General features: G+C 61.7%; 2 protein-coding genes across 2 annotated transcripts; one reads left to right on the top strand and one right to left on the bottom strand.

Annotated features, from left to right (window-relative positions):
- Positions 1–2,864: 2,864 nt before the first annotated feature.
- Positions 2,865–3,425, bottom strand: IQCF6 (IQ motif containing F6; the record flags this gene model as incomplete). The annotated part of the gene is made up of 2 exons (XM_079795042.1): positions 2,865–3,233; positions 3,354–3,425. The coding sequence occupies 2 exons, from the start codon at positions 3,423–3,425 to the stop codon at positions 2,865–2,867; spliced, it is 441 nt and encodes a 146-aa protein (XP_079651168.1).
- Positions 3,426–6,989: 3,564 nt separating this feature from the next.
- Positions 6,990–8,329, top strand: LOC307113410 (IQ domain-containing protein F5-like; the record flags this gene model as incomplete). The annotated part of the gene is made up of 3 exons (XM_079795044.1): positions 6,990–7,007; positions 7,165–7,290; positions 7,886–8,329. The coding sequence occupies 3 exons, from the start codon at positions 6,990–6,992 to the stop codon at positions 8,327–8,329; spliced, it is 588 nt and encodes a 195-aa protein (XP_079651170.1).
- Between the last annotated feature and the right edge of the window lie 4,194 nt (positions 8,330–12,523).

The raw sequence follows: 12,523 nt of genomic DNA on the forward strand, positions 1-12,523 counted from the left end.
CTCCAAATAGAAGCGCCGTCAGTGTCGCGTATGGCAGCCGCCTAGACAGGTTCCTGTGCGTTTTCAGAGATCCTGCATCAACGTGGGACCAGCCATATGTCTGTTTTCCTTTTTAGTGAGGACGGTTTAATTTTACTCGGTTCTCACTGAAGATGGGTCTGGAGTGAAACTGAAGCAATTCCTGAACGCCACGTGGGCCTCCTCCCCACGGACGGTACCCCTGCCCCAGGGAGCCCTGCAGGGTGCGAAAGCAGCCACCGGGCCTCAGACCTCACCCCGCCTTTAGTCTCGGAATCAGGAAGGAGGCTGATGGGGCCACGCCCTCCAGCCGCACCGGGCCCTGGTCCTGGGGCCTGGCGACCATTAACCCGTCATGGATGCATCAGACCCAACCATGGGAGCCGGGCACACAGCACAGGTGCCAGGCGGCTGCCCTGCGCCGGGTTGTGCTGCCCGCAGGTAAGCGTGCCTCCCTCGGGGACCGTGTGCCTCTGGGGCCTGGAGGGGCCTGGGCTCCCCGGCCTGGATCCCTTCTCCACGAGAAATAAACAAACTTGAGGTCCGGACTGCCCCTTTCGTCCGAGAGGCTGTCACAGGGTCTGCAGCGCCCTCTGGCGGCCTTCAGCGGAGCGTTTCTATCTCCCTCCCAGTCCCCGTGGCCCGTCCCCTGCTGAGACCCTGAGGACAGGAGCTACTGGGTGGACACTGTCCAGTTTGATGGACAGGTCCTGTTTTGTACCAGCAATCCGCTTCGGGGTTTCCTGTTCATTCTCCGCCTAACGTACCCACAGGTCACCCCGATCCCCTTCCTTCCGCTTCCCCATCCCTGAGTTCGAAGCTTCCTGTGTGGCTGGCGCTGCGCCTGCCCTGTCCTCCCGCCCCCGACCTTTGCCTCCTCCGCACAACAAGGCCCACCGTTCGGCCAGAATCACCCCTATTTGCCCCGATCAGCATCCTGTCGCCAGGTAGAACCACAGGGGCCGAGGCCGGCGCATAGCCTGGGCTGGGACAGCCTTCGCCCAGCGGCTCCCAGACCGTGACCCAGGGTTCGGGGCCCAGGCCTGGCCGCGCCCAGGGGAAGCAGAAGCCCTAGCCGGGCCGGGCGGGCCCTCTCCGCATCCCTGGGAGGCCCGGTCCACTGCAGGCTGCGAGCCCGACACCCACTCCCTCCCGGGCAGGGCGGCGCCTCCAGGCTGGTCCTGCCGAGCCCCCTCACGCTCAGCTCAGCTGCCGACCTCACCGGGTCCTGCCGCCCGCTGCCGCGGGAGGGGGAGCGGGGGGCTGTGTCGGAAGCTCCTGAAGGGGGTCCCCTGGAAGAGCGAGGTGCCTGGCCGCATCGCTGCCATTGCAGCGGCCTGAGGGGACGGGTGTTGATGGAGCCTGAACCTGCCACAGCTGTTCTGGAGACCCCTTGCCCTGAACCCCAAACACACACACACACGTGTGCACACATAACACATAGGCACGCACATGTGCATGTATGTGTGCACATACATGTGCGTGCATACTCACACACACACGCACACTGGCCGGGGAGGGAAAGCCTGGCCGGCTGGGAGGCCCGTGAGGACCTCTGACGTGTGCACCGCCGCACTGATCCCGCGGCCTTGCAAGGCCGTCCATCGCAAAGCCCGGGGAGGGCCCTGGGCCTCGGACCTCTGGGAGGCAGGTTCAGGGACAGACCTCGGAGGGACACAGGCGGAGAGCGAGGGACCTTGGCATGGACGACAAAGCCGAGACTGGGAGGTCAGGTACAGAGACGGGTGAGCCACAGACGCCGAGAGGTAACAGGAGGCCCAGCGGAGCTGAGCCGCCAGCACCCCCTCGCAGACCCGCAGGGGGTGTGGCCTCTGGGGACCGCTAGGGGTCAGAGGCGATCTGGGGGAGGGGGCTGGAGGGGGGGGGAGGCCAGCACAGCTGCCTCTGAGGAGGTGGCAGCATTCAGAGGCTGCACCCCCACATGAATGGCCTTTCCCCCCCTCCCCGAGCCCATCCTAGTTCCCCTCTGCTAGTTGTCCCCTTCGTCCCCCACGCCTGGTTCTCCGGGCTGCGGGGAGGGAAGCCTTGTCTCCCAGGCCCCCCACAGGGGGAGGGGGAGGCGAGCAGCGGGCACAGCTGCTGCTCCCAGCCCTGTCCTGGCCCCCCACGAGGCGCAGCGCCTGTCCTGCTGTTACTCAGCTGGGGTGCCCCGTCTTCCTGGCTCTGGGCCAGGTGCTGTGCGGGGCGAGGGGGACTCCCCCCACTCCACCCCCACCCCCGCCCTGCCAAACACAGGCCTGCAGGATCCAGGCCTCCTGGCTGCTCGTCCTTCCCGGAGAGGCGATGCCTGGGCAGGGGCTGCAGAGAAGCAAAGCCGGTGCCTCTCGGGTGTGAGGCGGGGCCGGGTCGGACTGGCGAGGGGTCCGAGCCTGACCTGGGCCCTGGGGTCTCTTTTCGGTGCCAGATCGGTCAGGTTTGCAGGAGGAGCCAGGGCTTGGGGAGTCTTTTTGGGGTGGAAGCAGGAAGGTCAGCGGCCAATCCCTCTTCTATGGGTCTGATTCCCAAAGGGCGCGCGAGACTGGGGTCAGGAAGCATCGTTTTTTAATTCTTTTTAAAATGTATATTTTTAATTGATTTCAGAGAGGAAGGGAGAGGGAGAGAAAGAGAGAGAAACATCAATGAGGAGAGAGAATCATGGATCAGCTGCCTCCTGCAGGCCCCCTACTGGGGATCGAGCCCGCCACCCGGGCCTGTGCCTTTGACCCGGAATCGAACCGTGACCTCCTGGCTCGTAGGTCAACACTCAACCACGGAGCCACGCCGGCCGGGCAGTAAGCATCTTTATTGGAAGAGAGATCCAGCCCGCTGGCTCTGCCGGCGGGCGCCTAGGCCATGAGGATTTCGATGTCCAGCTCCAGGCGGCTGGCTTTGACCTCGTAGCAGCCCTGGAGCAGGCCCCGGGTCTGGCTGGCGTGCCAGCGCCAGTGGGACTGGATGGTGCAGGCCGCCTGGCGGGCCTGGAGGAAGCGCCTGCGGGCCTGCCACATGCGGACCTGGGCCTGGACCTTCACCACCGCCCACTCCTGGCAGGTGTAGAGCCGCAGCGCCAGGCGCCGCCTCTGCTCCAGCGTCTTGGCCTGCGCCGACCTCCACCAGCACTGGATGGCCCAGGCCCGCAGCGCCGCGTGCAGCAGCGTCTGGCGCACCCGGCTGCCGCGCCACCAGGCCTGGATCGTCACGGCCGCCGTCTCCCGCTGGCCGGGGAGGGGAGAACGCGGAGACGCCGTGAGGTCCCTGCTGTCCCCGCCTCGGGTGCAGCGAGGAAGGGGGCCTGGCCTGGGTCCCCTCCGTCTGCTTCTCGACCCTCCACTCACCTTTAGACACTGCTCGTCGCCCCCTGGGCAGGTCCCTCCTGTCCTGGCCTTGCTCACCTGTCCTGCGTCCATGGCCCTGGTCTTTAGACACGCTCACCCAAGGTCAGGGGGGTCACCCTAGTCTTCGGCCCCGCCCTCAACTGTTACGCACCGCCTCCCGGGGCTCCGCCCACCTGCTCCCTGGCTCCCGGGGCAGGTGCGGGCAGTGGGTCTGACCACATTTCAGCCGCTCTCCTCTCCCCTGGCATCTCTCACCCAGGGACCGGTGGCCTGATGGCTGGGTTCCCAGCGTTGTGGGGGCCTGCCCTGATCTCTTGCCTTCACGCAGCTGGTAACTCAAGTCTCGCTCTTCCCCCTCCAGTCACTTCTTGCTGCTGCTGCCGGCGGCAGGGAAGAGGGGTTCCGGCAGGGTCCCTCCCAGCGAGGCCTCTCACGGTGGGAACGAAGACTCCCCGCCGGTGTGGCTTCCCGGAGCGGCAGGGGCCTGTCTGTCCCAGGCGGGCGGGCGTGGGTCTGTGTCCAGTTCCTGAAAGAAGATGCCTGAGCTGCAGCGGGAGGGGCCTCCATGCCCCCCCGGCGCCCGGCCGCCCTCCGTTGGGTGCGCAGGGGCGGCGGCGCTGGGCACGGGCCTAAGGGACGCTGAGCGGGATGCCTGAGCTTGTTTGGGGGTTAGATTCACGGGGCTCACAGGCACCCCTGGGAACGGACCCGTCGTCCAGGCCGGGGCCGCCCGTGAGGCATCCTCCGCGTGACGCGGGGACGGCAGTGCTGCTGTGGCCACAGGGACGTGCCCCACCGTGACCGTGACCGGCACCTGCCTGGACGGACGGGCGGGGGCAAAGGTGAGGTTTGGAAGCGTGGAGACAGAGGCGGGTCGGTGGATCCCTCCCCCGCAGACAGGTACCCCGCCGGGAAGTCTACCCTCCCCACGCCCGCCTGACGGGGGCGCCGTCTCGCCAGGGACAGGCAGGACTGAGGATGCCCTGAGGCGGCTGCGAATGGAGCAGTCCGTCCTGGCGTCGGCGGGAATGGTGTGGAACAGGGTTTGTCCCGGCTCCTGCCGCTGCGCGGCGCCCCCAGCAGAGCGCTGGCCCGTGTGCGTGTGCGGGGGGCCCGAGAGCCGGTTCTGTGCGTCCCGAGTGTCCCTCGGAAACAGGCTCCCACAGGAAGTGCTATTTGCCAACCCCCCCGTGAAGCGGCTACGGAAGGCGATGCAGCTGAGACCCCGGGGGAACTGCGGGGAGGGGGGGCGGGCGTGAACACATAAACGCCGCTGCGCCTTCATCCTCGCCGCCGGAGAAATGTGTCATTTGTTGCAACGCCCTTCCTCACCCTAAAGACCCACTCGCCTGCTTTTGTGTCTGCACCTTTGTGGCCTTTATCCTGTGCATCCTCACCTGGGGGTATTTTCCCGCTGATTTTTAGAGAGAGCGGAAGGAAGCGGAGAGACCGAGAGAGAGGAACATGGGTGTGAGAGGGACACATCACCCTAGGTACGTGCCCTTGACCAGAATGGGACCTGGGTCCTGCCCGCTGTGAGGGGCAGCGGCCGCCAGGTCTCCCTGTGTCTGGCCTATCAGCCAGGTGCCCCGTTATCAGCCTCTCAGGAGAGCGAGGAGCCCCCAGGACCAGCCAGGCCCCCGGCTCAGGCTCCAGTGGCTGCCAGCACGCTTCTGTCTTCCTCTTCCTCTCAGGGCCTCAAGGTCGCCGTCGGGAGATGGAGCCGCGTTTCCAGATCCCCAGTTAGGGCTGCGGCTGGAGGCGCAGGTGGTGCCGACCGGCCGGGAGGCCGCTGGGACACGCAAGGCCGCTCCGGCCCTGGCTCCAGCATGCGGGTCGTCGCCCGTCTGTCTGCCTGAGGCCTGCCGGGCGCCCAGTGCCTGGGGGACGCCCCTGTCCGTGGTGACCGCTCCCGTGCGTTCCCGGCCACGTACGGTTAAGGCACTGCCCGTCCGTGTCTTACACGAAGGCCCTGCTCCCCACCGTGTGACCTCTGCATCCTGTTACACGTCTCCGGGGCGGCCCTGGTGCCCCCTTTCATGACCGTCACTCTGGTGAGCAGAGCGTGGGACCGGCCCCCGCAAAGGCCTCCGTCGCTGCGTGAAACCCTCGGTCCTGGCGTCAGCCTCCACTCCCAGCCCCACCTGCTGGATCCGCGGAGGGACCGCTTAGGAAGGGGCTGGGGATGGGGTCGGCGCTCTGGGCTCAGTCATCCAGGCCAGGTGGCCATGGTCAAGGTCAAGACACCAGATCCGCCCGGCCCGTGAGGGTCCGCATTGACCTTCAGAGGTCAGGAGCAGGCAGAGGGGGGCCCTGCTCGTGCAGTGGCTGCTCCTCACTCACTCCTGACTGTGACCTTGAGGCCCTGAGGGGAAGAGGAAGAGGAAGAGGAGAGGAAGACAGAAGCGTGCTTGCAGCCACTGGAGCCTGAGCCGGGGGCCCGGGCTGGTCCTGGGGGCTCCTCACTCTCCTGAGAAGTTGATAACTGGGATCCGGCTGACGGGCCCCAGGCCCAGGGGATTCAACCAAGAAATTTACTCTGCCCCCCTAATCCCACCATCACCCTCAAGGATAATTCTGGCTACGTTGTTATAGTGTATGCACCCGATCCCTCCTTTTAAAATGCCTTTTTTTAAGGAAGTGTTTTTTTTTTTTAATCAATTTTAGACAGAGAAGGAGGGAGAGAGAGATAGAAGCATCAATGATGAGAGAGAATCTTTGATCGGCTGCCTCCTGCACGCCCACTACTGGGGATTAAGCCTGCAACCCTGGGCATGTGCCCTGACTGGGAATTGAACTGTGACCTTCTGGTTCATAGGTCAACACTCAACCACTGAGCCACACCGGCTAGGCAAAATATATATAATTATTTATTGCTTAAAGTATTACATACATCTCCTTTCCCCCCCCTTGACCTCTCCCCAGCCACTCCCACTGTACGCCGCGCTCTGCGCCTCCATCATCCAGCACATGCCCTCACCCCCTACTGTCTGTGTCCATGGGTGATGCTTACATGCATGCATACAAGCTCTTCGGTTGCTCTCTTCGGGAAATATTTTTGTGGTAGCCGTTCTGTATCTGCCCAGAGATGAGCCAGGTGGCTCTGACTTCCTTTTCCTCATGACTAAGGAGTGTTTCATGTGCTGTCGGCCACTTGCAAATCTCCTTTTGTGAAGAAGGACTCGTTTAAGAATGCGGCTCCCACCTCGTTCTTTCGGATCCTTTGGGTCCTTGACGTCCAGGCGTTTGAGTTCCTGGTTGATCAAGTGTAAATTGTCTCCAGTTTAGGTTTCCATCAGTCGGACGGAAAGGGGGAACTTTATGCACTTTTTATGCCAATGCGCTAGCGTTCGGAGCCTCGCGCCTCAGCCAAGGGTTGGGCATGGATGGGAGAAAGGGATGGAGAGGCGTTGCGCATGTTTTCACCCAAAAGGCCTCAACTGTGGGGAGGCATCCTGGCCCCCGAGTCATAGGGGCCCTTATGACATCATACTGCTCCCCCACCTCCTCTCTTCCTGCCGGAGCCTGGCCTGGAGGAGTGCAGAGCTGAGAGCGACGGGACCACCACGCTCAGCGATGGAGCATTGTGGGAGGGGATAAGAGACCTGCGGGATTGGAACCACCTATTTCCACGTCATGGGCCTTCGATTCTGTGTAAGAACAGCCAGTCCCCTCGGTGCCGGCCGGGGAAGGTGGATTCCCGGGGCCTCGAGGGTCTCTGGGCCAGGCCGGAGGGGGGTGTGGGTGCTCCAGGCACACGGCTGTGCAGAGACCCACCTCCCACGCCTGTCTCCTCGGACTCTCATTGCAGAAGGAGGGCCAGCTTGTGGAAATCATAGTGGAAGACACTCAAGAGATCACATTGTTTATGCAACAGGAGGAAGAAGTCGAGAAAGTGCCTCCACCCCCACCCCCACCCCCACCCATTATCCCACCGGTAGGACTGTGGGGACCTCAACATGAGGGTGACTGTGACCCCAGCCCGCACCCCCTCTCGCCCAGTCGCCCGGCCACGATGGGACGTCCTCTCTGAGGCCACAGCATGGGGCGCTCAGGCACTGGTCCCCCAACCAGGCTGCCCTGTGAGGGGAAGACGGTGCTGTGAGTGATCCTCGGGGACAGCCCTCACCCACCGAGGAGGCCCGGCCCCGGCTGCGGGTCGTCCTCCCCAGAGCTGGCGGGACAGGGATGGACGCCCCCCTGGCTCCCCTTCTCCTAGCGCCTCCGGGGCTGAGAGAGGGGGGCGCTGAGGGACCTGGAGAGTCGCGTGTAGGGAGGAGAGACCCTGGCAGAGAGTGGGGTGGTGAGGGCTGTGCTGGGGGAAGGCATTGCCAAGGAAAGGGGAACCCAAGTCCCACATCGTGTGGGCGTGTGGGCAGGCGCGTGCCCCCGTGTGTGCGCTTAAGGTGTGAGAACCCGAGAATGCGCGTGAGCAAGAAACCAGAAAGAGGCCACACTGTGGAGCAGGAAAGAGGCGGGTGGGGAACGGGTCCCGAGTGTCCCTTCCTCTTCCTTGCTGCCCCGCCCCCAAGGTAAAGAAGCCCTCTGATGAAGAGGAGAGAGCCAAGCAGATCCAGGCCTGGTGGCGGGGCACCCTGGTGCGCCGGACGCTGCTGTACGCCGCGCTCTGCGCCTCCATCATCCAGCGCTGGTGGAGGCAGGTGCTGCGGGAGCTGCCATTGTTGCGGCAGAAGAGGCGGCGGGTGATGCTGGAGGCCTACACTCGGCAGAAGTGGGCGGTGGTCAGGCTGCAGTCCTGGTTCCGCATGTGGCGCGTCCGCCTCCGTTACCGCCGCCTGCTGCAGGCCACCCGCATCATCCAGATGTACTGGCGCTACCATAACTTCCACACCAATGGCTTCCTCCAGGGCAGGTATAAACTCACCGCGAACCAGCTGGGACTCGAACTTGAGATCTTCCTGGGGTCACAGATTTGTCGGATTACAGAGCGCATCCCCTTCCCAATAAAGAACTGACCAGGTCTGCTCCACCTCCGTGTGCCCGAGTCTCTGTCAGACAAGCCCAGGAGGTCCTCGTCTCCGGGACGGAGCAGAGAAGCCGGAGGCGGTTGGGGCATCTCCCAGGTCAGCTGGAGGCAGCGGCCGGGATTGGCTGGGGTGCTGTGTGGAGGAGGCTTGAGGGCCTGGGGCTGCAGGAGCAGGGACGGCGATGGATTAGCAATGTCTGCCCTGGGCAGGAGCGTTGCGGGGACACCCCTTCTGTGTCACCGGTGACCCCTGCCCTTGTGCAGCACGGGAGCGCGTGTCATCCGAGGCTCTAATCCTCCTGCTCTCCCCATGACCTTTAGAGCAATTCCAGAAGCCTCCCTGTGCCCACGGAAGCCCGCACGGCCGGCTCTGGCACCCTCAGCCTCCCTGGCCTCCCTGGCGGCTCTGCTGTTACCAAGTCTGCCCCCCGCCACCCCGTCACAGCACGTGGCCCCTGCTGACGCCCCTCCTGGACTGTCTGCTTCCAGGTGGAGCTCCCCCTCCATCACGAGGGTCTCTGTTCCCCCCCCTCCCCCGCCGCCTGGGTGTCTTCCTGACTCTGCTTTCCTGTCTCGAAGTCGCCATCTCGGCCTGAGGTTATTTTCCCCGCGCGTCCTATTTCCTGTGCCCTGCAGGGGAGCGGGGGCTCTGGGCTCAGTGTGGCGTTCCCTGGACCTAGACCCGCGGGTTCCCTCTCTTGGTCTCGCTCTCTCTTTCAATGTATAGGGGTGGGCAAAAGTAGGTTCATCATCATAAATAAATAATCCTATCTAATAAAAGAGTAATATGCAAATTAACCATCACTCTACCACACCCACCAGCCACACCCACCAGCCAATCAGGAACAAAGTATGCAAATTAACCCCGACCAAGATGGCTGCGGCCACGGAGCGAGCAGGAGGGAGGCTTGGGTTTCCCCAGCGATGAAGGAAGCCAAGCTTTCCACACACCCTGGCCAGCCCAGGCCTCCACTCAAGGCTACAAAGTTTCAATTATAGAAGATAAATAAATTCCAACAGAAATGGTGGCAGCTACGGAGCTGCAGAGAGCAGGAGGCTAGAGTTGCCCCCGGCGATGGAGGAAGCCAAGTTTCTGCAGCCCTGGCCTGCCTTGGTCTCCAATCAAGGCTACAAAGTTTCAATTATAGAAGATAAATAAATTCCAACAGAAATGGCTGCAGCCACAGAGCGAGCAGGAGGCTTGGCTCTGCTCCAGGCTACAAAGTTTCAAATGTATAAGATAAATAAATCCCAAATACCAGGGCCTCCGCTTGGGTCGCCAGGGGGTGTGGCCGGCCTGCAAACCACCACAGGCCCCTCGGCCAGGCCACCCCATGCCCCAAGGGAACCCCCACCCTGATCCGGGATACCCTTCAGGGCAAACCAGCTGGCCCCCACCCATGCACCAGGCCTCTATCCTGTCTAATAAAAGAGTAATATGTAGATTGATCGTCACTCCAACACACAAGATGGCTACCCCCATGTGGTCAAAGATCCTGCCCCGATGTGGACACAAGATGGCCAGCAGGAGAGGGCAGTTGGGAGGGACCAGGCCTGCAAGGGAGGGCAGTTGGGGGCGATCAAGCCTGCAGGGGAGGGCAGTTAGAGGTGACCAGGCTGGCAGAGGAGGGAAGTTGGGGATGACCAGGCCTGCAGGGAAGGGCAGTTCGGGGGACCCAGGCCTGCAGAGGAGAGCAGTTGGGGGGGACCTGGCCTGCAGGGGAGGGCAGTTAGGGGTGACAAGGCCTTCAGGGGAGGGCAGTTAGGGGCAAACAGGCTGGCAGGGGAGCAGTTAGGCATCAATCAGGCTGGCAGGGGACTGGTTGGGGGGTGATCAGGCTGGCAGGTAGAAGCAGTTAGTGGCAATCAGGAAGGCAGGAAGGCGAGCATTTGGGAGCCAGCAGTCCTGGATTGTGAGAGGGATGTCTGACTGCCCGTTTAGGCACGATCCCGGTAGGATCGTGCTTAAACGGGCAGTCGAACATCCCTCGAGGGACCCAGATTGGAGAGGGTGCAGGCTGGGCTGAGAGACAACGCCCCCGTGCATGAATTTCGTACAAGAGGCCTCTAGTTAAGTAATAAATATATAAATAACACAAGAATAAACTGTTTTTGTGTGCTCATAACTGTATATCTCCTATTGCCCCTATCGCCCACTCCTGTCTTATGATATAGATATAGATATAGATATAGATATAGATATAGATATAGATATAGATATTATGTATATTTTGATATTTGACATATTTTTTAATTCCACTAATATAAGATGATTCTCTCTTATCATTGATGTTTCTATCTCTCTCTCCCTCTCCATTTCTCTCTGAAATCAGACCTACATCCTGGGCTCAGACCTACATTTGGGTCGCAGACCTTTATGGTGAGGACCAGAAGCCATTCCGGGGACCCAGACTAGAACCCAGTGCCTATTCCTTTATTGGAGTCTAAATATGCAGGCTAGTCCTGACCACCATTTCATCATCTTCAGGACCTGCCCTTGACCCTAACCTTCCACCTGGACCCATAGCGCCCCCTAGTGACCACACCTCTCTGCCAGCACCCAGACCTACATCCTTGGCTCAGACCTACTTCCGGGTCCTAGACTTTCATGGCGGGGCCAAGAAGGACAATGAGGGGCCCTGGCCTCAAACCCAGAATTCAGTCTTGTATCAGGGAACTAGATCTTCATCCGTAACCCAGACGTCCATTCCATAACCCACATGTCCAGGTGATGTACCAGACCGCCCCCCAAGGCTCAGCTCTCCCACCCCGGCCCGAACTGCCCTCACAGGACCCAGACCTCCATCCTGGGCTCAGACCTACATCCAGGACCCAGGCCACAAACACCGAATCCAGTGTTGTATCAGGGGACTAGATCTCCATACAGAACCCAATCTTCTTGACACTGCCATGATGGTCTGGAACCTGGATGGAGGTTTGAGCCCCGGATGGAGGTCTGGGTCCTGTGAGGGCAGTTCAGGCCAGGGAGGGAGGTCTGAGCCTTGGAGGGCGGTCTGGTACATCACCTGGACATCTGGGTTAAGGAATGGTGTTCTGGGTTACGCATGGAGATCTAGTCCCCTGATACAAGACTGGATTCTGTGTTTGAGGCCTGGGCCCCGGGTTAGCCTTCTCGGCCCCGCCATTAAGGTCTGGGACCCGGATGTCGGTCTGTGCCCCGGATGTAGGTCTGGATGCTGGGAGAGAGGTATGGTCACTAGGGGGCGCTATGGGCCCAGGTAGGAGGTTTGGGTCAAGGGCAGGACCTCGGGATGATGAAATGGTGGTCTGGACTAGCCTGGATATTTAGACTTCCATAAAGGAATAGGCACTGGGTTCTAGTCTGGGTTCCCGAAATGGCCTTCAGGTCCTCGCCATAAAGGTCTGGGTCCCGGATGGAGGTCTGAGCCCCAGATGGAGGTCTGGGTCATGGGAGGGCAGTTCGGGCCAGGGAGGGAGGTGTGGGCCTTGTGGGGCAGTCTGGTACCTCACCTGGACATCTGGGTTATGAAATGCGGTCTGGGTTACAGATGGAGAGCTACACCCCTGATACAAGGCTGGATTCTGTGTTTGAGGCCTGGGCCCCGGGTTGGCCTTCTCGGCCCCGCCATGAATGTCTGGGACCCGGATGTCGGTCTGTGCCCCGGATGTAGGTCTGGATGCTGGGAGAGAGGTGTGGTCACAAGGGGGCGCTATGGGCCCAGGCGGGAGATTTGGGTCCAGGGCAGGACCTCTGGATGATGAAATGGTGGTCAGGACTAGCCTGGATATTTAGACTTCCATAAAGGAATAGGCACTGGGTTCTAGTCTGGGTCCCTGGAATGGCCTTCTGGTCCTCGCCATAAAGGTCTGGGACCCGGATGTAGGTCTGAGCCTTGGATGGTGTTCTGGGTCCTGGGAGGGCAGTTCGGGCCAGGGAGGAAGGTCTGGGCCCCAGGGGGCGGTCTGGTACCTCACCTGGACATCTGGGTTATGGAATGGTGGTCCGGGTTACAGATGGAGAACTACACCCCTGATATAAGCCTGGATTCTGTGTTTGAGGCCTGGGCCCCGGCATAATCTTCTCGGCCCCGCCATGAATGTCTGTGACCCGGATGTAGGTCTGAGCCCCGTATGGAGGTCTGGGTCCAGGGAGGGCAGTTTGGGCCACGGAGGGAGGTCTGAGCCCCGGGGGCAGTCTGGT

Source organism: Cnephaeus nilssonii, assembly GCF_951640355.1.
Source record: "Cnephaeus nilssonii genome assembly, chromosome: 17".
In the NCBI taxonomy this organism is placed as follows: domain Eukaryota; kingdom Metazoa; phylum Chordata; class Mammalia; order Chiroptera; family Vespertilionidae; genus Cnephaeus; species Cnephaeus nilssonii.